Here is a 26,275-nt window from a genome sequence, read left to right as displayed (position 1 = left end):
GACTTACGCAACATTTACTACATCAGAACTCAACTGATTTTTGCAACTGGAATTTGGATACTAATACCAGTCTGTAAAGTTGCTCCACTCTGTAACTGGTTCTGAAAGTTTAACCTGTCTCTGTCTAGAAGCCAAGATAAACTAATGGAACAAAACCCAGTACACTTCAGTGTAACTTACACAGCAGTATTTAGGCAGCTTTATGCACATGCAACTATTCAGCTAGTAGTATTATTACTACATGTGTTTCTCTTAGAATAACATCAATAGCTTTAGTAATGCTAGTAAATCCATATTTAGAGCTGGCAGAGGAAGGAAGAGAGGGAATAAAGAAGGAAGATTATTCTCAGAGCTCTCTCACACCATTAAATGGCTCAAGTACAAGAAGTTTCCAACTTCTTCTAACTACAATTGAGCTACATGTAAGTTACTTTGAGAACTTATGTAGAAAAGTCTTTACCTTCTGTGAAGTAACACTGAAGTTGAGAGGATTCTCCAGAACAGTGCATAAATGAAAGAATGATGACATTTGATTGCATTGCAGTTCAGTTTGGGGTGTGTTTGGGTTTGTTTTTTTTAATGACGCTAACAGTATCCCTGAAGGAGGTCAACTGAAATTATTTCATGTAACTAGAAGAGAAAGATATATTTCATGTTAAAACACATAGCAAAGTGGGGTGAAAAATAATTTAAAGTGAAAAGGAAGTTCCTTAAGCATTGGAAAGCAAATGAAGACTAGCTTTTCCCCCCATCCAACTTAAAGGCCTAACACAGGCTAAAAGATTATGGTGCAGTACTATTGTTATAGTGCAAGTATGATGAATATTCCTCCCACCAAACGTTGACATGAACTGTTCTGGTTTTACTATCAGATTTTATTTTTTCTTTAAACATGGATTACTTTAGCAGCACAAAATGACACCTCTGATACATCAGCTGTCTTGCTTTTGCTGCTTTTCAGCAATGAATTTATTTTATTAAGGAAAATTCACACACATTAAAATCATTTTTATTTTTCTGCATTTTGACACCAGAAGTGAATGTCTTACGTTACAATTTTCTATAGGATGGACACAAGTTTAGCTATTTGGATTACTAAAAAGGCAGATTAAAAGGAAAAAGAAACATTAATCTTAACAGAAATAAACCCCCAAAACTATTGCTTTGCTACAAATTACCGTTTGTCCCAAAGTTCACAGAAAGTAAAGCTTCCCCATAGCTATAACCTATGCAATAATTGTACCTACAGTAAAAAGATATTGACTATTAACTAATGTTCTCAGCTTTTTATAAGTAGCACTTCAAGAATTAGTATGATTTATTGCGATTTTGTACCAAGCAGTAAGACTGAACATCTGTATGCTGCAGATTTAAGCACACCAAAATGTATACATTCACTTTGAAAAATTGTTGCTTATCACTCTTCATTGGTAGTATGAAGTCAGCTGCCTGCTCAACTAAGTTACACAATATAGAGTGTTTCAGCATGCTTCCACTGAGAAAAATATTCAACTGCATGAAAAGTAGTAAATCTCACCTTAGAAGATGAAACTGTAGCAGAAAATGCAGCAATGCCCTCTTCATACAAGAATAAAACTTCATATGGAATTTTCACACTTTGAGAATACTTCTCTACATGAATATTCAAAGATAATCACAAAGCTGTGCTGGAAAGATCTAGCTTTTTAAAAAAAAAAAAAAAAAAAAAAAGACAACCACTGCTAACGTCAAAATTTAGACTACTTCAGATAACAACTGACCCAAAAAAGTATTTTAGTAGCAAATTATATTGATGCAAATTTTATTTTCCACGCATATTACTAATAAATAAGTTCCTCTAAGACATCTCTTGCCAATTAGGTTTGTATTCAGCTCCTACAACACTGTAAGCACTAAAACGAAGGGATACATTTAAATGAAGTTACACTTAAACGGAGTTACTAATATGATACTAAGACTTTTACAGAAATGCAAACAGGTTTACAGTTACATTTACTAAAAAGTTACAGTAACCTACAGAAAAGGTTGTCATACTCTCCCTACATCCTAAGAGATTAAATTCAGTTACATGGTTACTGAAAAAATGCACACAAAAATGCATTTCCCTTTATCACCTGTGTTAAAATCCTCCTCCACAATAATCTATAGAGACAGAAGTACAACTTCTTTTCTGTACAAAGGAAAAGCTTTAAAAACACAGCTTCACATTTTACTACATTTTTGCCCTTCTCAGCTTCCAAGTTCTTGCAAAAACAAATATACATTTTCTCAAAAATGAATTTAAAGGATGTCCACATTAAAAAAATAAAGCCTACAAAAGTTCAAAGATTTAAAAAAATGTTACTCCTATGGCAGTGATCTCCTACTAGTCCAAATCCAGGAAGTGACCGATGTCCATTTAATATTATCTTTCTTCCTTTATCCAATTTATCATGTTCCAATCACATTATTTGTAAGAAGTCCTTGAGCCGATGAGAGGGCAGAAGAGTTCTCTACAATTAAAAATAGGAGATCAAATCGGGTGTGCCTTTCAAAAGGATACTCATTTGGCACCACCCTGAAAGATACTCGAATACTCAGAGAAAGGATTTCCTTGATTAGTTTCCATTGACTGATAAATCGAAAACAAGAAGACCGAAATGACAACAAAGAGAAGAACTTTTATCCACAGGGGAATGGAGCGTTCTTTTTTTGTTGGTGGTTTCTCCAACTTGATGTCAGTTGAGGTACCGTATTTTGGAGCATACTTAGAGAAACATTCCTCCATTCTGAAGTCACTGTGCTCTATAGGCCGGCTAGCAGCTCCTTTGATGGGTTTACGGCAGCTAGCACTATTAAAACAAATAAAATATCACATATTTCAAAGAGCAATGTAAGGTACACACAGAAGTTTTATTATAATGAAAGAACTAAAGATTATTCCTAGTGAATGCAGTACCTGAAACATCTGTTGCAAACTCTAACATGTCTATCATTACTATGATGAACACTGAATGAGTATCCTAGTCATTCAGTGTTCAAATACACCCCCCTTAAAAAAAAAAGCTGAAATGCCACTGTCCACATAATCAATGGATCATAACTGGCAATAAAGCTCTAGGAAGTGTGCCTCTCCTTTTACATCTTTAGTGATCACTTGTGCAGCCCCACTGGGATTTCTAATCCAAGAGTGCCCTGGCCTTTAAAATATGTATTTGATGGCTAAGCCAACACACAGAGCCATAAAACAAAGCAGTAAGGGTTAAGAAATCCACCTACATTGCCATGTCATAGAATAGTTAGGGTTGGAAAGGACCTTAAGATCATCTATTTCCAACCTCCCCTGCCACGGGCTGGGCTGCCTCACCCTACATACATGGAGTACAACCCACAATTTTTATTAATTAAGTGGTATAGATTTAACAAGACTGACAGACCTCAAAACAAGAGAGCAAAACTGAGTGATGAGAAGATACACCACAGTAGTAGTAGCTGTTACCATATATTCTCCTTATGGTAAGACTTTATAAAATTGCAGTTTAAATTGAAGCTATAATTAACGTATTGGAAACACAGGACTTGATTTCACAACATAGGGAAATTTTCTCATTCTCTAACAGGACAAAGTTTGGTGAATTGCTTAATTATCCAGAAGGTTGTTTTAATTTTTGTTTAAATATGAAGTTGCAAAGAGAAATTTAATAGCCCTTCCTAGGTGCCGTCCTTATACATGCTAAGATTAACCTTTGACTAGAACAGGACTGCTACTTAGAGGAAAAAAATAGGGTATCTGAAAATTCTTTTTGGCTTTCAAAAAGAAAGCTCAAATATATGCTGGGATATCTTTCTTTCATTTAACAGCAGGCCTAAAGCAGTTGTATCTAACAGCTTAAATATTGTAAAGTACACAGAGAAGCCCTTTCCATCTAACTTGCAGCATCCAGAAGTTCCAGTAACAATTCCTACTATAATACTACCCTGTTCTCCCACCCCCAATCTAAATAAAGACAAGACTGTTTTGCCTAACAAAATCATGTATATAGAACAGAAGAGCTGATCATCTCAACTGTTATAGAGATAGCGCAAAAACTGTTCCTCAGAAACCTACCAATATAACACACTTATCAGCTTAAACAGGATTACAAAACTGAGGAACAAGCTCCACATAAACCTTAGAAATACCTAATTCCTGTAGGTGTTGATACTTCATAAGGGAACATTTCCTTGAGAATATCCCTTTCTACTCTTCGTTCTTCTGTATGAGTTCTCTCCAGCACCTAGGAAATCAAAAACAATTATAAGCCTAATAAGACTGCAAAACAAAAAGCTCCTGCATAGCTATCTCAGTGACCATAACCATGTGCAATTTTTAAGACTGAGTCACCCAGTGGCATTCAAGAAATTTACTTTTTGGGTTCTAGAAATTAGTTTAACCTTTGATAGTGGCAGCTGTCTGGTCACTTTTGGTGTCTTTAAGCATTCAGTCCTCTCCTCAGTTTCCTTTAAGATAAAAAATATGCTGTATAAATACAATACACCTGCCAGCCAATGATGCAGATGATCAAAAAAACTTAACCATCACCTCTATCATGGCTGTGTTGAGCAGATCACAGGATTGGTTGTGGCCAACATGATTAAAAAAGTACTGATGTAGGCAATCTGTCTCTTCTTGCTGTAATAAACAATGCCACAGTACAGTAAAATACTAACTGAAGAAAAAAAAAAAACCCCACAAACCTTAAGCTTTAAATAGAACATCCAGTTTTCCCCACAAGCTTCTATTTGACAACTAAGCCTACATTCCAGTTACACTACAAATAAAGCAGCCCATTTCATAAATTTCAGACCCATTGAGAATAGGCTTCACAAGTGTTAACACAAGTTTTATCTACAGTAACTACATGAAACAATGAACTCCACTTAACTTCAGCCAAAGATTATCTTGTAATGTAAAAGTACACAATATTACAGTACTACGTTAATACAATTACATATACTTGCAAGTGCTTTAGACAGTTCTCCAAGAATATAATTTTGACAGCTTGACTAAGTTAAATGTAAAAGAATTATTTTCTTTCTTGGTAACTGATAGGAATCTACAGATGCTTTTTCAAGTCAGGCTTTTGGTCTAAAGTAATCCTACTATTTGAGACCCTAAACTAAAGCACATGGTGGCTTTTCAGGATAGGCTGATTTACAAGATCAAAAGTAGATAACCCAATACTGCTCTATCTTTGAGCTATTCAAAGAATTTAAGGGGAGAAAAAAAAAAATAAAAATCTACAGTTTGATCAGAAAAATAGCAGCACAAGGAGAAATAACACACCAGAACATATTTGGCTTGGGGGGTGGGGGGGAAAGAAAGAAATAAAAAAAAAAATAAAAAAGCAGCACTTACACACACACACCCCCCCCCAAATCTGAAAGGGGAAGATAAAAGAGAATATACACTTATTTTTATGCCATGTGACAATACTGTTTTAACTAGTACCACCTGGACAATGATATCCTCTACCCCTTCTGTACTAAGAAGTAAGCACATACACACAAGAATCTTGTTCACAGAGAGTAAGCAAGAGCAATCTAAGTTTTAATTTATTTACTTCAGCTGTCATCAATGGTTTCTTTGGTGTTCTTCTGGGCATGTCTGAGAGTTCACTGACTGACAGCGTAGGAGCTGCATGCTTGTAATTTCCAGTCACCCTATTGCCAACCTGCCAAGATTCAAAATTATTCAAACTCAGAATCAGCCAAAATACAAAATAAAAGAGGGGGGGAAAGGTGGCAGAACCAAGCAACAAAATCTTTATGTGCATTGAATATATATGCATGTTAGCAGTTAACTCGAGGAGGTTATGTAACAGATACTTTGAAATAAGCACAGGAAACACATTGCTTATCATCCCAAGTAGTTTCTTTTAAGCTGTTTAGAAACGTTAAAGCTATTTAGTTCACAAGAAGCCAAATTTAAAAGCTGATATTCTGCATGTACTTAAAAGATCTAAGCTTTGAAAGTGACTCTTTTCAACCCTCCCCACAAAAAGACATTAGATGGGATCTAGGTGTTTATCCAGTCCCATCTCAAAGTGAACAGCATAGGTACTAATAGAGACACTGAATATGGTTTCAAAGACTACTGAATAGTCTTACTTCCCTTGAAACAGTATCTGTTCAAAACAGAATGATTCTATCAGTAAAGATATATTACAGAAGAATATCACTTGCATGATTTATTGAACATATTTACTAAACATATTTACTAGGGTCTCGTTGCTTGCAGTCAATATAGTTTCAGCTATGGGAGTACTCTCTGATATTACAGCATCATCTACAGGCAACTGTGCTGTAGCTTCCACCTGTTTGTTTAAAACAAACAAAAGAAAACAATTGAATAAAATAGCCACTGGGACCCTAAAAGTGGGGGGGTTGGGGGGGGGGGAAGCTTGTCTATTATAAAAAGCCTATCATCACCCTTTTCCTTGGTGTTCTTCTTGACACTCTTGTAGACTCCCTAGAAAATGCCTGCAGAGGTCCACTTTTTGAAGATCCACTTGTCCAGACAGTCTCAGTAACTCCATCTTGAGAATAGGTCTATTCAAGCATCAAACACATGATCAAATACATGAAAGCCAGCTCTCAACATTGGATACCCACAATCAAAAGCCAGAATAGCATGCATACTCCAGAAGCAGTGTCTACAATCTGAAAATTAGTATCTGGATCCTAATACATTCAGTAATTATCATCTAGCTAGACTAGTAGTATTGACCACAGTATTTACGTTAGAGCACATACAGAACTGACTAGATAATGCCTGACAGTAAAAAATTTGCTTACTGCAATAGAGTGAACTAATGCTACAAGTAGTTATATCAAGTCATGGACAGCAGATATGCCAGCTTTAAGGCCCATTGCATTACCTGCCTGCACAAAAAAAAAAATAATTAATCTATGAGCATAAGCAGAAAGCATCACCATGTTCTCTACTCACATGAGAGTCTATTCTCTCAAGCAGAGGTGGGAATGGTCTAGGCACAGCCACCCACATATCAATTTTCACGTAACAGTAGGTTTAAACAATCAAGCCTGACACAGATCTTTACAAATCTAAGTAACAGCATGAAGTGCCAAACTTTTATAGCCGTTAAGAAACACAGATCATTCCCTATGCCTTAATGCAAGTTTTATGCTCAAAGGGAAAAAAAAAAAAAAAAAAAAAAAAAAAAAAAAATCTTCCTTAAAACAAATTCCAAACATAGACCTGGAGGGAAAGGGGAAAAAGGGCCTGCTACTTCTAAATTATAAACAAGATTTCCCTTTGCTCATAGCAAAATATTAGCCCATTAACACCTCACGCACTGAAGCATTACCAAGTTTTTGGAAGTTACACCCAGCAATGATAGAAGTTACAGAGACTGGTGCAACTGTCAATTACAGTTCTAACAGCAGATATCACTGAATACTAGCCCCAAAATAAAAGACGTATAGAGCAGGCTGAAAAGGATTTATTGAGGAGGAAAAGCCAAAAAAAATCCACAACAAAACACAACACAAAAACAACAAAACAAAAGTTAACAATGTCTTCCATCCATTCCTCCTTTGTATCTTCAGTGAAACTAGAAGCTGAGCAGCTTTATGATTCCTAAGTTCTGTACTGCAGCTGCTACACATCCAGCAGAGGGAGCACAAGTGTTTCACTTTTACTCCAGCCACTAAAAAATACTTTGAAAACCAAATGATCAACTCCAAACAGATTCAGATGTTTCATACAGAATTGAAGATTTCAGCCCAAGTCTCCAATATTTTTTCAATTTAAACAGGATCTTCCAACCCCTCTTTATACAGTCACCAGACACTGGCTTCACTTCCCTATTAAGAAAAGCTTAATCTGCAGACTTCAACCACAGCTCCCCACCTCACCCCCATACACCTTCTATTTGAGAGGCATTCTTCTTCAAAAGCCTAAAGAAAAACATTAGTTTCAGAGTGGTTCTACTCAAACACATTCCAATTAAGAAAGCAGTACAGCAATTCCCTCATACTACTAATGGAGAGCTCCCCTGGCCCAGGTTGTCTGACTAGAAACTAGTTTTCTTCTAGTGGAAGCTGGAAACACTTCAGTAAATAAATGCTTCTCCTTAGTTCTTCAGACTGTTATCAGTCATGTGTTTTAAGTACCAAATTTCAAGGTTTTTTCTCTCACATGAAAAGTCTAGGCGGAGGAAAAAAAAAAAATCTACTGCATAAGACCCATCCAGATGTCAGCAGAGCATATTCAACAGACAAAATTAAAAAGCTGTTGCCTACAGTTATGCTTATCCTCAGTGTCAACTGAGTAGGCCTTGTCTGCTTATTCCACAAATATCTGAACTAAATAAACTCTATTAGAATATAATACTTGTGTTTAGGTACATCAACACCCTATGTACAACGATAGCAAATTACAATGGTGTGGTACACAAGTACTATTCAGCCTATGCTTTTAACTGTTGCATTACTCAAGCAGCGAGGCTATAAATTATGAGTTTAGCTCTGGTGTCACAGCAGCTGCAATGCTGCTTATTTTTATGCAGCCCAGTTATATAGAAAGTAAAAAAAAAAAAAAAAAAAAAAAAAATCAAGGGAGAAGTAGGGGAACACAACACTTTAAAATGTCACTACACTAAGTCTCAAGGAGAGAGACTAGTTCTATATTGTTAGGACTCCTTAACATTTACGTTATTTAGCCTGCCTCTTTCTGTCCAGTGCACTTTCTATGAGGCCTTAGGCTCAGTTTTGAACTCTACATCTATGTTCACCTACCCAATTGGAAGTGGGGGTTCAAACGAGAGTTTTCTTTCAACTTTTTCAGTTCACTATGAGGATGCAATTAAACACAAACAGCCAAGCTCAAATTAATCTAGCCCTCCACTGTTAACTAAGTGATAGGACCCATAAGCCTGCTAACCCCTCATCCAATTTATTTTGCACCAGCTGCCTTAAGGACTACCTATTTGCACTCATTTCTCAAGAGAACAGCAACATCCACCCATGCCAAACAACAATCTTTTCAGGTCTGTACATCTAGACTAAGACTAGTGCTGCACAGGACCTAGAAGAAGCAACAAACAAGTCTGCTCACACACTACCCACCAATTCAGCCCCACCGCTCTTCAGAGCCTCAGTCTTTGAGCCAATGCCACACGGACCATGACTGTTGCATATAACTCTGCAGAATAAGTATGGTCACTTGACACAATCTCAGAAGAAGAGGGGGGGGCGGGAATCTTCCTCATCTTCCACTTTTATTCTGAGCATAACATATGACTACACACATTTGCTAACCAAAAGCATTAAGTTGTTTTTGGCGTCAAACAGATGTAAGTCTTTGTTGGTTTTTTTTATTTTGTTGTTGTTTTTTTGTTTGGTCTGTTGAAGGGTAAAGAGCTACAGTTAAGAGTTCCTGAAGAATATGGCATAATTGTGAAATTAGATTAATTTTTTTTTACTAATCAAATGATATTCCTTTTATTAACTCCTGGTAATTAAAATATTGTATCTATATTGCACATGTAATATATTGCAAGATAAAACACAGTAATGACCTCATGTTAATATGGTGAAATTAGATGACAAAAACTTGAGTAGGCACTCATCATTTGAAAATTCCACAAAAATACATCACTGTATCTCTTCCTTTTTATTCTGTAAGTGGGTTCCTGAAGACTAGGAAGCTTTGTTTGTTGATAGCTGAATTAAATCCCTCTGTTACTCTAAGGCTGGCAGCGACTTTTGGGTGAATAGAGATTTAGAAAAGAGTAATCCTTAAAATACAAGATTCAGATGCCCATTATAAAGGCCATCATGAGCAGAAATTGCCTGATTAAGGAGTATTTTGTGTGCTGAATTATGTGTGTGCTTTGGTTTGTAGAAGTGAGATCTGTTCAGCTTGTACCCTAACAATCCAATTAAAAATAATGAGAACTAGTTACAGATCTCTGTAACTGTGCTGTATTACCCACGCTCACACTGCAACGTGTTACCTGCTTTAAGAGACATCCATAGCAAAAGCATGCTTATACATACAAAAACAATATCTAAAAAGGAAGTATCTGGCATTTATAATAAAGTAGTGAGGAAAGTCACTGATCTGCTAAAATACACCAAGCTATTAACAGGTGAGATTTTGAGTCACTAAATGTTTTCTCTAAAAATCCTTCACTGTAGCACAACTCCACTACTTCCTGGTCACATGAATAAGACCATAAAGATCCTAGGTAACCTAAACTGGGGAACAGGGTATTTAGTGACACTGTCACATTAGTCACAAACTACCAAATCCAGCATTCAGCCAACATTTTGAAAACCTGAGGTGCTTCTGTGAAATTCCTCTTTCACCACAATAGAACTAGTATTATTCATAAGTAAAGGACAGCTGGTACACACAGCGAGATTTAAACTTGTTGTTTATTACTATTCTTCTTAGGAGAAGCTTTCCAACAAATTAATGTCTATACTAGTACTGCTGCCACAAGCATAGCTGAGGAAAAAAAACATAGCTAAAGCATGTGTGTACACACATACACATGCTTCTATATATAAGCATATACAGAAGTACATTATGTATTAGAATCATTAAACATATGTATTTAAAATGCACACATATATGTATAGATATCAAACTAGATGGATATGAATGATGTATACGTATTTTAAAACATTTCTTAAAAAACAAACAAAAAAACCCCAAACAAACAAAAAAAACCGCAAAAAAACCAACACCACCCACAAACTGACCTTTTTCTAAACTTTTCTTTTTGTGTGCTAAAGTTGCCTATTATTTTTCTCCAAGAGGTTTGTCTGATTGGCCAGCTATGGTAGCACGGCTTTTAGCAGAACATAATTTGGAATGTTATCAGACAGGCTAATCCCAGCAGCTAAAGTTAATTCACAAGATTTTCATGCTGCATTAGAACAGGCTTTCTGGAAGAACTTTTAAAAAACAGCAGAGCCCAGTTAGTCAAATGTGATTATGTTAAAAGCAATAAGGTGTTTAATGAGCACATCACCTGCAGTTAGTAGCTGTTCCAGATGCCACTAAATTAAACATACCTGGTTGTGTTCAACAACTCTTCTTTGTTTGAGTGCTACTGGAGTCTTTGTCCTGGCTTTCAATGGTTCTCTCTTCTCAAGCCTCAGTTCAGTCTTCGGATCTGTAACCAGTTTTAATATAACTAGTTTCTATAATACTACTAGTCGCTGTACTACTTTAAACCAATTCTATTTTAATAAAATTCATTTTAAGAGGCAACATAACTCTGTTATGAATTACCACTTCCCTAAAAAGTTTGAGAAACAGGTACGTTTCTCCGCTGAATGTAGAAGAAGAGACATTTGAAGAATAACCTTAAAAATATTTTAAAACACTGACCCAAGTATTTCAGTTTTGTCCTAAAATCCTACATTTCAGATAAGTTTTGACCAATCCAGAAGTTCCATCTATAAACTGGTATCAAGCTGCAAATACTTTAACCAAAATACCATTATACAATTAATTGTAGTAAGGGTATTGAAGCTTTTCAGCATCGTTTAGGCTGGTAGTTTTATTTCCTTTAAAACAGGTCATTTTTATATAAAACTCATTTTTGATGCAGACGGGCAAGTGGTTAGCAGTCATCTTACCAGTAACAGGATGTATTATTACCAGCCCTTTCTAAAATTCTAATATACCGACATATTTAGAGTCTATTTATAGAAAAGTTCTGTTTATTTTTGACAGGGGGGAGCGTCTGGTTTTGGGTTGGGGTTTTTTGTGTCTATGCCCTGCTCCCCCCACCCCCCTCCCAGTGTTTGAACAACTTGGTAATTAGATAAAGCATGTGTAAGTATAAGGAGAAGGCTGTCAGCTGTGACTGGGCTCTTGGCTGTGCTAAAAATAAGTAAAGATATAAATCTTTAACATCTCTTCCCCCTTTGAAAGAGCAAGGGCTTTAAGTTCAAAACCAACCCCAAATACAAAAGGGAAATCCATTGAGTTCCTAGTTGTATTTCAACCTCTTCTGTCCTATCTCCATAGAAGTTCTGTAGAAACAACAAAAAACCCAACACCCCCAAAACCAAACCACACAAAATAAGCACCTTCTAACATTCCATTCAAGATGCTCTTTAAAACCTACACTGTTTTTATATAAGAAGAATGATGGTGTGGTTTAATTTCCATTTCCCCCACCTCTATACCTTTTTGATATAAACTTTGTATTAAAACCACAAAAAATACATCCGAGACCAATCAACCAACCCACCCCAAACTAAGCCCATAATGAACAGAGCATAAAAAGGATTGAGTCATACATGACAGACATTAAACCAAAAAAGTACAGAACTTTAAAAAACATTCATACACTATCCAATAGTAAATAACTACTGTGAGCACCTTAAGACAAAATTGCACTTGCAGATGAAGTGCAAAGGACACTGGAACACTTAATATGCAGTTCTCCTACCCATCAGATTTAAAGGCTCCAATCTGGGGAAAATGGACAGAAGGGAACAGTTCAGTAGCAAAAGTTTCCTTTCCCAGAACATCTAGACACCTAGATCACTGTGCTAGTACTGCATGATGAATTACATGACTCACATGGTCTACAGCAGTAAGCCTCACCTAACAGCAAAATCATGGCCTGTTTAGATATTTCTTCTACTGCCAAGTATTACTGATGTATATTTGAATAGTTCACATGCAAGTTCCACTTAAATCTTACCTTCTTCATTGTCACTGTACTGGTCAGAATCACTATTTCCATTCTGCCTGGTGTTCTCTGTAGCGGAAGAAATCGCTGGGAGAGGCACAGGTGCCTTTGGTTCTGGGCCTTGCTCCATCAGTTTCAACAGTTTTTTCTCATAAAGTTTCCTAGTAGTAGCTATAAACAAGGAAGGATACATGCTAAAGATAGTTTTCATCTTTCCTGACTTGACTGCTAGAACTTGGCTGTTATATATTCCTTTGGGATCTCTGAATGCATGGGGTTTTGTATTTTTCATCAGTCTGTATGGCCCAAAGCATATATACGGGAAGGCATGCAGAAACAGCTAACAAAATATTATGCATAAGACTTCAAATACACACAGGATTCCAGGCTCCACCACTGTCATTTCCATTCACCCAGGATCCCAAGAACATCCACAGAAAGCTTACCATGCTACAGCAGGTTTTTTTATTTTGTTTTGTTTTGGGTTTTTTTTTGGGTTTTTTTTTTTTGTTTGTTTGTTTGTTTTTTTTTTTTTTTAGAGTTGTAGAAGTCCCTTGCCATTAAGCTAGTGAACAATCTGAAAGGCAAGGAGCTTTGATCCCACATCACAGATGAGTGCCCAAGGCAGGAGATTAAGCTGGGACAGGAACTGATGTAGGTTATCATGCAAGAGAGAATGCTAGGTTCAAGGAGCCAGGGGATAAAAAAAATGGGGGGGGGGGGGGGGGGGAAGAAATGAAAAAGAAAAAATAGCAGAAGAAAACATTACTGCACAATGCAGTGAGTAGGAAATGCTCTAGGGATGGGTAAGTTACACATTCTGATTCTGCTCTCAATGCTATTAGGTTATTATGTAAGATTTAGTTTCTTTTTAGCAGGCCCCAGATCTCCGCCTCTGTTATCAGAAAACCTAACTATCCCAGTGCTGAACTTTAACTAATAGTTACACAGCTTTGGAACAGAAGTTGGAACATCTCCAGCTGGCCTAGAACACAAGAGGAATAAACTGTGGACTTGCCTACACTGAAATGCCAAGTCTTCTCAATGTAAACAGTTCAATGAAAACATCTGAAGTGGAAAGCAGTACTGGCACCAGTACTGGCACTAAACTTCAGTAACTGCATCAGATAAGCTTAGAACACACAGAATTGAGGTTTATTGGGAAATATGTTGAACAGATGTATTTGCTAGTACCATTTGACCTACCTACAATTGGGCCAGGATTTAGTCCATACTTCACAAGTTGCTCTTGAAGATCTTCATTGCTCATCTCTGTTATGTCTAGGTCATCCTTCTCGTCTGGCCTGGGTTTGTCAGTTTTCTTTGTGGCCTTCTGTGAGTGTGCAAGGAAGAAACAAAAGACAGTGTTTCCGGCTAATATAGGACACATTGTTTTATTCTAAGGGAACAGGAAGATATGAGAGTCCTAAATATACAAAACCAGAAAAAGCCATTATATTCTCCACCACCAAATCCTATGTGAAACACTTCAAACATTTACACCTACTAAACAAACATGCACAAATCTCCTACTTCTGTAAGGACATACTTATTACAAGCCTCCTCTACAGAAAACAAACAAACAAACAAGAAAAAAAAAACCCCCAACAACAAAACAACCCCCAAGCAAACACAACACACAAACCCTTACTTATTATTCTGATCCTGCATTTTAATTTGAAGTTCAAATATGCAACAGGAGAGGATTTCTTTCCTATGACTGGAGAGGTAAGCTTCTAGCTGTTTCACCATCACAACACTAACCTACAAATATTTATGTTCCATTGGCATTTCTTCACATTCTTCTTCTACCTCACAGATCAACGCTTCTTCCTCCAATGGCATGGAAAAAGTAACCACACCATCTCAATCAAGTTCCTAAAAATCCTCATTCCCACTTATCCTGGTATTCTCTGTAAGACTACATGATGGTTGCAAAGGAAGTGCAGGAAAAGCAAAACCAGAAACACCCTCAAATTTTCAAAATCCTGTCTGCCTAGGCCTCTGCTACTGTAGATCTAATAGACCCTAAACCCAACTCTGGCAACACTACTTGCACAGTTGGCAACACACCACCACCACATACAGAGGGTTATCAAAATAATCTGCCAAGACACTACTCCTAAATTAGCAGTTTCCACTATACCCGAACAGAGTGTTCATAACATTTGTTCAACTTGGGAAGCCTTTGTTCCTACAATATGTATTTCAAGCTCCAAGATCTGCAGGAGAGTGAGAAGAAAAAAATATGCTTAGGATCTACTTGCTCTCACCTTAGAACAGTCCTGATACTGCTTTGAAATAAATCGTATTTTTGTCTCAAAGTCATAGGACACAAACAGATATAACTTCTTCACTTTACATTTTTCTCAACTTGGTTGCCCAGAGGACCTATCTGCATTTTCTGGTACTTACCAAAGAGTAAAATTCCAGATACAAATATGTTGTAAGCCACAATTAACAGGGTTTTGTTGTATTTACTATGATAGCACTGAAAGATTGTAAGATGACTGACACGAGTCACCAGTACTTGCTAGCCATTGATGTCAGTTCAATATTGGTTTGCATACAAGCTTGTTCTTGCCTCACGTATCTTGGTATTTTAAAGCTAAACAGGGTCTGAGAGGATTTCCCGAATATTAACTGACTTCTTAATTAAATTTTCCTCCAACTCCTGGATTGTGAAAAATCTCAGCATTATGAACTAAAATCAACTGCTGAAAAGCAACACTCTCCAAAAGCTCATGCTGTTTCTTAATTCTAAGATATAGACTTCAAGTAATTTGAAGAAAGAGATAGTGTCACTAAAGTAGCAGATCTGACTTAATGACAGATGTATAACACTTTCTATCAGTCATTCCATTATCACATAACAATCTAATTTTTGAAGCAACTGAGCCTACTTGTGTAGTACACAAGAAAACAATGAACTTGGAGCTACAAGACTTGTACTTACTTTGGAATGTGTCGGTCATAATGGTATCACAAGTTAAGTATCACATTAACAAGAACTTAATATCCAGTGCATTTGTTTTCCTGGACTACTCGAACTGCCCAAACAGTGCAAAAGAATCCCAAAACAAATAATGGATTCTCTCATCGGGATCTGTTTAGACAACTTGCACACATCACCAAGAAGATTAACTAAGATGCTACTTCTATACTTCACAAGAAAACTACCACCATGGTGCAGTAAATCACCATTCCAATGACACTTCAAAGAAACTGGAAACCTAATCTAATGTATCTCTACCTTTGTATTACTTAGAGGTGACAGAAGAAACTATAACAATATACACCAGAGAAACTACTCAGCATTGTACTAGACATTTTACAGAAATCATAACTACCAGAAATCTAACTCCAATTAATGAGTAACACATAAGTAAACATAAGTAACATGTACATAAGTATGTTACATGTACTCTAACATAAGTAAACTCACAACTCTCATAGTATCTTTGGTACTTCATTTTTTCCTTCCAAGATTAATTTCACTTTTTCCTGCAGCATTACCCCACATTGAGACTATCAGAATAGTCAGTTTCAGCAGAGAAAAAGGGCAAGGAGGGGATGAAAGGTGAAGATAATCTGTGTTCTTCAATCATATGGCCAGATAAATCAACCTTGTGTTGTACGAGGACTTCAACTTTTACTTTGAATACCTATTCTCCTTAAAGCAGAAACAAATGACTTGAATTGTACAAGCAGAAAGCTGCCATTGTAACCACTCACTGTACCACAAGATCAGTTCCTAGAAGCCTAAGGCAGAACAATTTCTCTCATGACTTGGTTGTGGTATGACAGCTTCAACCTCACGATGTCAGCTTTAATTACCACTACTACTGTGGTATAAAGCACCACTATACTTTCTGTTCATCATCACAACTTATTCATGAGACTACCCTGTGAGACAGGTTGTAAGAACTATCTTTAAAATTTACCACTGCAAATAAAAAGAAAAGGCAAGGAAAAACAAACCAAAGCAAAAAACAAAGAAACACACCACAAAAAAAACCCACAAAAAACCCCCACAACCAATGCCAAAAAAAAAACAAAAAACCAAACCAAAACAAAAAACCCACAAAACACACCACCCAAAAAACCCAAAAAACAAACCACATGACCAACATATCCACATTTCCCTGGTGTGGTGACCACTACTAAAAGTTGTCGTACCGTGTTGCAGAGGTGAAGTGCTTAAAATGAAATCACAGCAACCACCAGGCTTTGCCAAAGTAAGGCAGGGCAGCTGACCACTTTGTATGTAATGTAACTATTCTTACAACACTATGCCCAGACCAGTAAATCCTCACTGAAGATCTTCTAATTCCAACCAGAGCTAGAAGCATTAAAACAAAACAAAAAAAAACCAAAACAAAAAATTATCTCTAATCATTGCCATCTTCTAGAAAACAGAAGATGGAAGAGGAGCTGTATAATTCACTTGAGAGAGAGTTATTCACACCAAAGAGATATCACCACCAAATTGCCATCTTTCAGGCTCAGTTCCAGATTAACTAGGACCCAACCTTTCAAACTAGTACGGAAGCAAGTTATAAGCGTAGGGCTCCCAGGCAGCATTCTCAGTTCTAGGGCCACAGGAAAACAAGAGCATAAGAGAAGTTAGTCTTGTCAGTGTCATATCTCAACAGCAAAAAGATTTCACCTTCTTACACTAATAAAAGGAGCAGAAGATGTAAGCAACAAGAATTCAGACTTGGAAGCTATCCCGTACATCATTTTTTGTATTCCTGCTGAATAGAAATCCAACAACCACAGACTAATTTATCCGACATAATGTACAGGTATCTTTACTAGGTTCTAGGACTACTCCACCAAAGACAAGCGTAAGTAACATCTTAAAGAAGCCATTAAATAATATAACAAATATGGGACATCATCAAAAGCAGCATTTTCAAATCCCAAGTTAAATGGCACCTGCATTAAAGTATTCAAGGACTTTAATCCCAAACAGGTGCAGCTTCCTCACTAGAGGCAGAAAAGCTCAGGGCTTCTTTACTATTTCTCCGAATGAGGTTAAGACAGGCTAAGAAAGCCCAAATCACACCAACAGAATGTTCCTTAATTTCCAGTTCATACAGCATCCTCTCTAGTAACCAATAACTGTATTTCTCTTAGGGTAGTGGAAGACAAGGAACCGTACATGCCAAGTCTCAAAAATAAGACTTGTACTGTGAAACACAGGGATGCTGGAAAGGGACTCTTCAATAGGGACTGTAGCGACAGGACAAGGGGTAACGGGTTTAAATTTAAAAAGAGGAAGTTTAGGTTAGATATAAGGAAGTACTTTACTGCGAGGGTAGTGAGGCAATGGAATGGGTTGCCCAAGGAAGTTGTGAATGCTCCATCCCTGGCAATGTTCAAGGCCAGGCTGGATGGAGTCTTGGGTGGTGCAGTTTAGTGTGTGGTGTCCCTGCCCATGGCAGGGGGTTTGGAACTAGATGATCTTAAGGTCCTTTTCAACCCTAACTATTCTATGATTCTAGGATTCACCTTACACTTTTTATTCTATCACACACAAAACATTTCTTGCAGTAGAATTTTTTTTAAAACCAAGTCCTACTGAACTTTTTAACCACAAATGCCTCCAGACAATACTCACCAAAAGCTACAGAACAGACAAAATAAACAATGGAAAGGATATTATGCAGCAGTAATTTAGAGATACAGATACACACAACTATGAATTCTCTACCTTTTAACAACAGTTAATCAGTGCCAGACCTAAAATTTCCAAGCTTATGTATGGTAAAAGTTCTAAACGATAAGATCAGGGATTATTCAACCCTTCCACCCCCTCCACAGTGAAGGTGCCTGCTCTGAAAACAGATCAATACTGCATAATGAAGAGCTGTTTACAGAGAACCTAAGTGAAAGAGTAAAAATTCACAATAAATTAAAAAAAAAATAAAATAAAATAAAATAAAATAAAATAAAATAAAATAAAAAAAATCAAGAAACCAAACTAACAGATGGTCTCACCAACTGAATGTTGACCTGGAGACCTGGCTTGTGTATGTGTCCCTGCTGAACAATGGACATGTGCTACTAGACAAAAAAATTATTTCAACAGGATTTTATTGCTTAAACATATACACCATTACTACACTAGCACTCTAACAAGCACATCTCCCTGGTTCATGATTCTAGAACTGCAGAAAGCCTGAAGGCACAGAACAGCATGGCAAGACTTCTCCCTGCAGTGGGAATTACTCAGCCACCTCACCCCTATTGCCCACAGCTGTCACTCAGACAACAGATGAGTGCTATTTAAAAGGCCACAAAAGTGTTAATATGTATTCTGGGTCACATTTGTACAGCTGTTGTACACACAGGTCGCATTAAGAGATCCAGCCACACAAGAAACACCTTCTCTTCCTTCACAATGTAGCATATATGCTTTACAAATCTCTCCTCTACCCCAAACATGCAGCTTCACTTTCCATGCTCCCTATCTTCATAAACCACCAGTTTTTTCCATTAGCTTCCATTTTCCAATAGGAAGGGCTTGAAACTACACAGTTACCTCAGCTACAGATATTATCACTACCACACCATTGTGACCTCAAAGAGCTGAGGCTACTTGATTAAAACAAGCAATTAAAACAAAAAAAAAAAAAAAAAAACAAAAAAAAAAAAAAACAAAAAAAAAAACAAAAAAAAAAAAAAAAAACAAACCAAAACACCAAAAAAAAAAAAAAAAAAAAAAAAATTCTTTACCTGATATAATCTTTCTAACAGGTCCTTCAGGTCCAGACGCCCTCATTATACTTTCATTAACAGAAGTGAGGAGGAGACATCTGACTGATAATTTTAAAATCATCACTTTAAAGGTCAAAAATATCACTCAGTGTGTTTCAGAAGAGATTCTTCCAGGACATTAAATGCACCAATAAGACAAGTCATCAAAACCTACACACTCTAAATTCTGAACAGCTCCTGTCTGGCAACAGTGTCAAGATGGTACTTTTGACGTGAGCTTTAAAACAAATGCTCCTAAGGAGACAGAAATGTCTTTTCATCATTACTTTTTCCGAGCTAGTGTGTCCTGATATTCACCCATAGTTACCCAGGACCAGGGATTATCCAGATGCAGATAGTTCTCCCCCACAAGAAAATGTGTCTCACACCAGCCACTGTCCTCACATACACTACGCTAAATAGGCCTAGGGAAAAAACCTTGCTAAAAAAAAAAGTAGAGCTGGAGAAGCTGGCTCCTTCAGACGGTACTAGCAGACTGAGGCCCAAACAAGCATGATTTTAAAAGCTTTTCTTCTCCTGGTAAGAGCATGTAGGCAGAGTGAGCCCTCTCCCCCTTTCCCAAAGAGAAGTACCCCATCTAAAGAAATGGTCATATTTAAAATTATACTTTCAGATATTTCACAGCACAGCTCTTTAAATAGATATAAATATATATATAGGTTAACATTTAATCTTACTTCGATTTCCGTGGAATTTTTTGTACTTGAAGTTATCTTCTACCAAGCAGACTGCCACTTTATGCAATAGGAGGGGGTTTGCTGGCATCACATTATGAAGTATAAAAATGCTAAGTTACTTCCTACAGTAAAGGTAGGGTTAATTTTTAACATTAAGTTGCCAAAAAAAAAATGCTAACTTCCAAAAGAGTTTGCTCGTCTAAAGCATGAGTTTCAGGGCCTGAAAACAACACATCTGAACAAAACTCCATAAGCTTTGATCTGCTTACACGTGCATGTTAGAAATCTGTACATTCACTACTGACCAGAATAAAACACGGGTCAAATAAACTCTCATGAATAACATGAATATGATAAATGAAACAGCAGCAACATCACTATGACACAATACACCAACTTTAAACCACTAGCATAAGGTTAATGCAGTACTGACAGAGCTGTGCTAGAAGAGTGATGGATTTAAAAGACAGTCTGTAGTCAAACTATGGGTTTTGTCTCACTGCTGCATAGTTTTTATCAACAGAAAATGTGCACCTAAATGCACTATCAAATGCCTAGAACTAAAAAAAAAAAAAAAAAAAAAAAAAAAGAACACTAAAATGACAGCATAGACAGTTTAAAATTACTAAGGACTACAGCAATGTCAAAACATTAACTATCAGTATCAATAGACCTGGGTTAGCTTTACTGTCTCTTTAGTGAGTGTAACACAGATATTCAGAGCGCCCCTTTCGACTTTTTTCTCATATCCATTTGAAGAACAACCGTACTTCCTTCCCTTCCCCCCCAGCATCCGTAAGCCAGTTTACAGCTCAAGTAAGGTATTGGTATGAACTCAAACACACCACAGGGCTACCCGCCCCGTCCGCCTTAGCCCCCACACCCAGAGGGTGCCGAGGAGAGGCAGCCCCGGTGCGCCCCCTGGCGGCCAGCTGCGCCCCTCACCCCGCAACAGGCCGCTCCCGCCCTCCCACGCTGCTCTCCACTCTGATCACCTCTACAGACACGAGCACTGCGACCCCAACCGGCTGCCGCCTAACAGAGGGTTGCAACTCCTTGCACTTGCTAAAGGGAAGTGCGAGCTGACCCAGAGCAAGACGGGGATCGCTCAGCGGCCGGTAAACTCTCCAGTGACTGTCAAGCCAAGACCACCCTTATTCAGGCCAATACGGCATCCCCATTACATTTTTCACACTGGAAGCCTAATAAACAATGTATTTTGTACATCTTTGACATTTATGCCCATAAAGTAAGGACAGAGTACTTTTTGACTGCGATCCCAACACTTTCCGAGGACTTGAGCAAGAGAGGATTGCTCACTCAAGGCATATGCACTTCAGCAAGCAGGCACACACACAGGAAGTCAAGCCCTCAAACCTATTGTGTTGGTATAAGCACAAACTTATTACGCATCTCACTTGCATTGGTCTTCTCTATTCAAAAGTACCCATTTCTCTGCTCCCAGAGTAATTCTGGCCCTTTTCTGCCTCTCCCTCTACATATCCAGAATTCATTCATTCATTCATCCCAACAGTGAGAATGAGTCTTTACTCCCAAATCAGTTCATTTGGGTTGGGTGGTTGTTTTGGTTGGGTTTTTTTAATTGTTTGTTGCTTTTTAAGGATTGTAAAATTTTAAGCTATATCCAAAGAAATACAAAAACATCAGGAATAGCAGAAAGCACAGTGGGACAGAACCCTCCAAAATGCAAACCTATGTAAGTGCTCTTTCAAATGTTTTTACAAGTTAATACTAGCCTTGACTGAGTCATGGGGATTGAAGAGGCTTTTTCAAGTTTTCAAGTTAAGCAATAGTCAAATTTTTAGAGTGATACAGGTAACACTGAATAGAGAAGTCCAAATTTTTTAATCCCACAGCAGATACTTTTGTAATAGAGTCAAGGATTTTGGTGTTCTAGAAACATACAAAGTAGCAGATCACCTGTAAGTTTCAGAGAGCTGGTTCACAACGCCTTCCCCCCAATGTACACAAACCAATACTACAATTTCTAAGACCTGTAATACACATAAAAATGGAACTAATAAAGCACTGCAATTGTTACTCAGTTCTGAACCTAGTAACAGAAAAGAGGCATGTTATTACACTAGCGTATGTCACAAAGTACTTTTATTTCCTTATGCACCCAGTGCAAATTGTCTTCTGCTCCTTTTAAATATACACATAAAAGCAATACCTAAGATAAACCAATTAAGTTGCACTGAGGAGTAAGAGACAGAGGTTGCCAAATCCACTTCTTTCTGGAGCCTACTAAGTGACTTATAGGAAACGCGGGATGCCTTTATTTTATTTCTCCTTCCCATAATGCCCCGCAGTCCCAGCTTCCTCCCTTTGCCCCTTATTTCCAGTTTCTCCTCTTTCAGAGGTCTGAGCACTTTCCCTCCTCTTCTCTCCATCCTATCAAACTATTCCACTTTGTTCCCATACCAGAATCCCACTCCTCTAGACATCAGACTTCCTTCACTCTGCTTCTCCTCCCTTCCAACTGTTTTGGGGGCAAGTCATTCTGGAGACCTGTACATACTTCTCTGGAAGGACAGGCAATTAGAGAAGCATCCTTATACCAGAAGGCATTAACAAGGACAACAGCTACTCAAGCTACAAGCAGTTTCACAACTACCTAAGCTGTACAAAGCAGACAGCAAGCATACATCAACCAAGCTTTTTTGCCTCCCCAAAGCCCCAGGTTTTTTTTTTGGGGGGGTGGGAAAGGAGGGAAAGTGGGGGAGGAGGAAGGGCACAACAGACCCAAATCCAAGCAACTGCCATTAAAATATTCACAGAAGCTTTAGAAGTTACGATGACACAATGCTCTGATATTAACACACAAGACTAGCAGAAATAGCACAGAGCCTTTCAGACACTGTTAACAGAAGTATAAGGAGTACCACCCATTCTGTAAACATCAAAAAAATAGTCACCCGCAGTTGTTTAAGCTTAAGCACTGTGAAGAAAAATAAGAACCAGGTCTAAGAACTTCAGCAGTTATGAAACTTTCCTTCTCCTACAAGTGTGAAACACGTCAGATTCAAGCTCATCCTACTTTACTCAACAGCACCTCACAAATGCTACACGAAGACCACTAAGTCAGACCAGTGTAAAGTTTCTCCAGTGAATGCTAATTAATCATTTGAATTGGACAGATGTTAAAGAGAGGTAAACAAGCGGGTTAGAAAGCTCTTCCTCTTTTAGTTGCAGTTTCAGTTCTTAATTCCAGAACTGTTTGTTAGGTTTTTTTTTAAAGTTTTAAGTATGAATGACCTTCAAATGAGTCCATTTCTCTGCACACTCTTTACAACTGAGCTTTGAAACACAGTATTTCAGATACAACTAAGTACTTGTAATATCACACAATTTACAACTCTGGTAGCTGCCAATCGTTATACAAGCCTTTATGTGAGATCTGACAGCTCAGAATTATGAATTAAGAGTGCTTGCTCAATATATTCAAATTTACAGATCACTTATTAAACAGGAAATCACATTTTCCCAAAGGGTAAAATTCTAAATGGCATCAGCTCCCTCCCTCTTCCCTTTCAGGATAAAAGAAAGTCTGTCTAAGAAAGTCTGTCTAAGAAAGCAAGTAACAGCGAACCAACCAAACGTGCAGCAGAGGCACTCTTCTATAAAACATACGCTTAGATGTACAAGACAGCTACATTAAACAGACCCTCTTTACACAAAACACCCCACTTCATTAAACAAAACAAACAAGCTGTTCCATCACAGCTTCGCCCTTTCATCTGGAGGTATTCACACGGAGTAGCGTTGCTCCAGTACAACCGGGACAGCTGCCGGGAGTCATCTTTCTACAGTAAGTTGCAGCCCCGTGCAGTTTCTCCTGCTCTATTCCTCCAACACCCAAGTATTTTACTTTCGAGACGGCGCGCCAGACTCCAGTAAAGGATTCCCAACGTACAGTCGGGTCTGTCTCACGCTCCACGCCAGATCGCTCTGCCCCTCCCCGGCTGGAGGGGCCCCCCGCCCGGCGCGCCCTGCGGCCACCGGGGACCAGCCACTCCGAAGCCGCTGCCGCCGCGGAGCGCACACGCGGTTCGCGACGCGGAGGCAAAGCCGGCGGCTGCCCGGCCCCGGCCCCGCGGGTCCCAGTTGGGCTCCTGGCGCGGGGCAACCGCCTGGCAACGCGCGCCTGCCTCTCCAACCCCGTTCCCGCCGGGCACGATCGCGCCCTCAGCCAAGCGGGGCCGTGCTTCGAGTGAGGCGAGGCGGAGCCAGCCCCACGCCGGAGAACGCGCGGGGAGCCGCGGCCGCCAGGCGGTGTGGGGGGGAAGGCCCGTTCGGGCGGGAAAGCTGGCCCGAGGCCGTCGGAAAGCCAAGGGAGCACGGGCGGGGACCAGGACCCCGGCGCAGGGTCGGGACGGCGGTACTCACCCGCCCGGCAGCAGCGCCGCGGTTCCTGGCGCCGAGAGGCGTGGGCTCCCGCTCCTCGTCGCTGGAGAAGTCGGGCTGCGCGGCGGCAGGCGGGTTGCGGGCGGTGAGGTGCTGCAGGTAGAGCTGCACATACACGTCCTTGCGCTGCTCGCCGCCCGGCAGGCTCACATTGTTCGCGATTAGCTCGCTCTTCAGCTTCTCCTTGGTCAGCACCGACGGATCCGCCAGGAACTCGGGCATCGCCGCCGGCCGCCGCCGCCACCACCACCCTCCCGGGAGAGGCACCAACAAAGCGCGGGGAGATGGAGAAGGGGCGGGGGGGAAAGGAGAGGGAGGAGAGAGCGGAGGAGGAGGACTCGCCTGCCCCGCGCCAGGGACCCAGTTCCCCAACGGCAGGCGCGCGCACCGAGGCTTCTCCCAGCCAGCAACAAGCCGCGCCCCGATTGGCAGAGAGGAGAACGAAGCGGCCCTGTTATTGGCTGCCGGGAGAAGAAGGGGAGAGGAGCGCGAGGCCCGCCAGCGTTAGTGCTTTGCGCGCGCGAGGGACAGTAACGCAGTTTAAATTCGGCTCAGGCGGGAGAGGCGCGGGGGGAGTGAGGAGGGGCGGGGGACGCGGGACGCGCGACGCGCGCTGCCTCAGGGCGGTGGCAGGGTTCAGCGTCACGGCGGTTCCCCCTCTAGCCCCTGCGGGTCTCCCCGGCTTCTCCCCCCGCCGCCCCTTACCGGCTGCACAGGCTGTTTAACCCTGCCGGGAGGAGGGATGAGAAGGCGGTTCAGGCCCGTCGTGAACCCTGTACCCTGCCGTGATCCCCGTGACGTGTTGTGACACCTGCTCCTCGGCACCGGCCTCCCTGGCGCTATCGGCTCGCCGAGCGTGCCGCCGGCTTTTCTTCGGTGCGCTGAGGCGGCTGTCCTGGGGGTACCCAGGTTCTCTCCCGGGGTAACCGGACCTGCTGCTCCCGCCAGCCAAGCGCTTAGCCTCTCCCGGTGCGTTAGCTGTCCGGCTGCAGAAGAAACCCAACCGGGAAGCTGGTAGCTAAGCTGTTAGTGTAACTGCTGCCGTTGTGATGACCTACATGTTAAATAAATGATAATAAAAATGAATGGCTTCTGTAGCATTGCAAAATTGAAGGGTGCATAGTCCTTTTAGTGAGCTGACTTCAGCAACTTCGCCTGGGGAAGAAGACTGCGTTTTAAGACTGCACGGTGTTTAAACAAGGGAATTAAACCTGTGTTTACACGCTGCTGGCTGGGAACATACACTGCTATCAATTTTCCTGTATTTTGATGGGAACAGTTTAATATTTAGATCTAATTAGATATCCTATGCTTTTGAGAGCTACCTTACAGTATCAGACATAAGAATTGAAATGTGAATATTTTCATTTGCCCATCGATTGATGGACATGCAACAGAAGTATTAGTGTTTGTGCCTGCTCCTCTTTATGTTCCAAAAAAGAGTTTTAAGTTGATGTCGAGGAAAGGGATTTCCTCAGTTTGGGTTTGCTCTCCACACAAAGTATGGCGGCTGTCATTCCTGTTTACCAGCCAGCTAGATGGAGGTGCTGAAGGTTATTATGGAAGGGTAACTCCAGGTAAATCACAGGACGCACACACAAGAGCCTGATGCTTCCAATGGAGGACTGGTGTGCATAACAAACTAATAATAGAAGGGAGACACTTAGCTTGGGGAGT

General features: G+C 39.7%; 1 protein-coding gene across 9 annotated transcripts; it reads right to left on the bottom strand.

Annotated features, from left to right (window-relative positions):
- Positions 1-579: 579 nt before the first annotated feature.
- TMPO (thymopoietin) lies at positions 580-25,075 on the bottom strand. Of its 9 annotated transcripts, XR_003990724.1 has the most exons (12): positions 24,581-25,070; positions 13,914-14,040; positions 12,720-12,878; positions 11,071-11,171; positions 6,451-6,570; positions 6,240-6,335; positions 5,583-5,693; positions 4,562-4,651; positions 4,387-4,479; positions 4,162-4,256; positions 1,538-2,831; positions 580-630 (listed from the first exon to the last, which is right to left on the bottom strand). XR_003990724.1 is itself a non-coding variant. In XM_030480718.1 (11 exons), exons 1-11 carry the CDS (start codon positions 24,818-24,820, stop codon positions 2,543-2,545), a joined length of 1,521 nt encoding a protein of 506 aa, XP_030336578.1. In that variant the 5' UTR covers positions 24,821-25,070; the 3' UTR covers positions 580-2,542. The 9 variants fall into 9 exon arrangements, 8 of the variants coding, with proteins under 8 accessions (XP_030336578.1, XP_030336579.1, XP_030336580.1 ...); XM_030480718.1 differs by having other exon boundaries at positions 580-2,831; XM_030480719.1 differs by having other exon boundaries at positions 580-2,831; positions 4,414-4,479; positions 24,581-25,011.
- Between the last annotated feature and the right edge of the window lie 1,200 nt (positions 25,076-26,275).

The sequence above is a fragment of the Strigops habroptila genome, chromosome 3 (assembly GCF_004027225.2).
Source record: "Strigops habroptila isolate Jane chromosome 3, bStrHab1.2.pri, whole genome shotgun sequence".
Classification (NCBI taxonomy): domain Eukaryota; kingdom Metazoa; phylum Chordata; class Aves; order Psittaciformes; family Psittacidae; genus Strigops; species Strigops habroptila.
The sequence above is the reverse complement of the archived record's forward strand: the minus strand, read 5'-3'. Positions and strand labels throughout refer to the sequence as shown.

Coding starts and splice junctions, on each gene's coding strand:
- TMPO (XM_030480718.1), bottom strand. CDS start 24,820: ATGCCCGAGTTCCTGGCGGATCCGTCGGTGCTGACCAAGGAGAAGCTG. Junction 5,694..6,239: donor CTGCAAGCAACGAGACCCTA/GTAAATATGTTT, acceptor GAATCTTGGCAG/GTTGGCAATAGGGTGACTGG. Junction 4,480..4,561: donor TCAACACAGCCATGATAGAG/GTGATGGTTAAG, acceptor TTTATCTTAAAG/GAAACTGAGGAGAGGACTGA.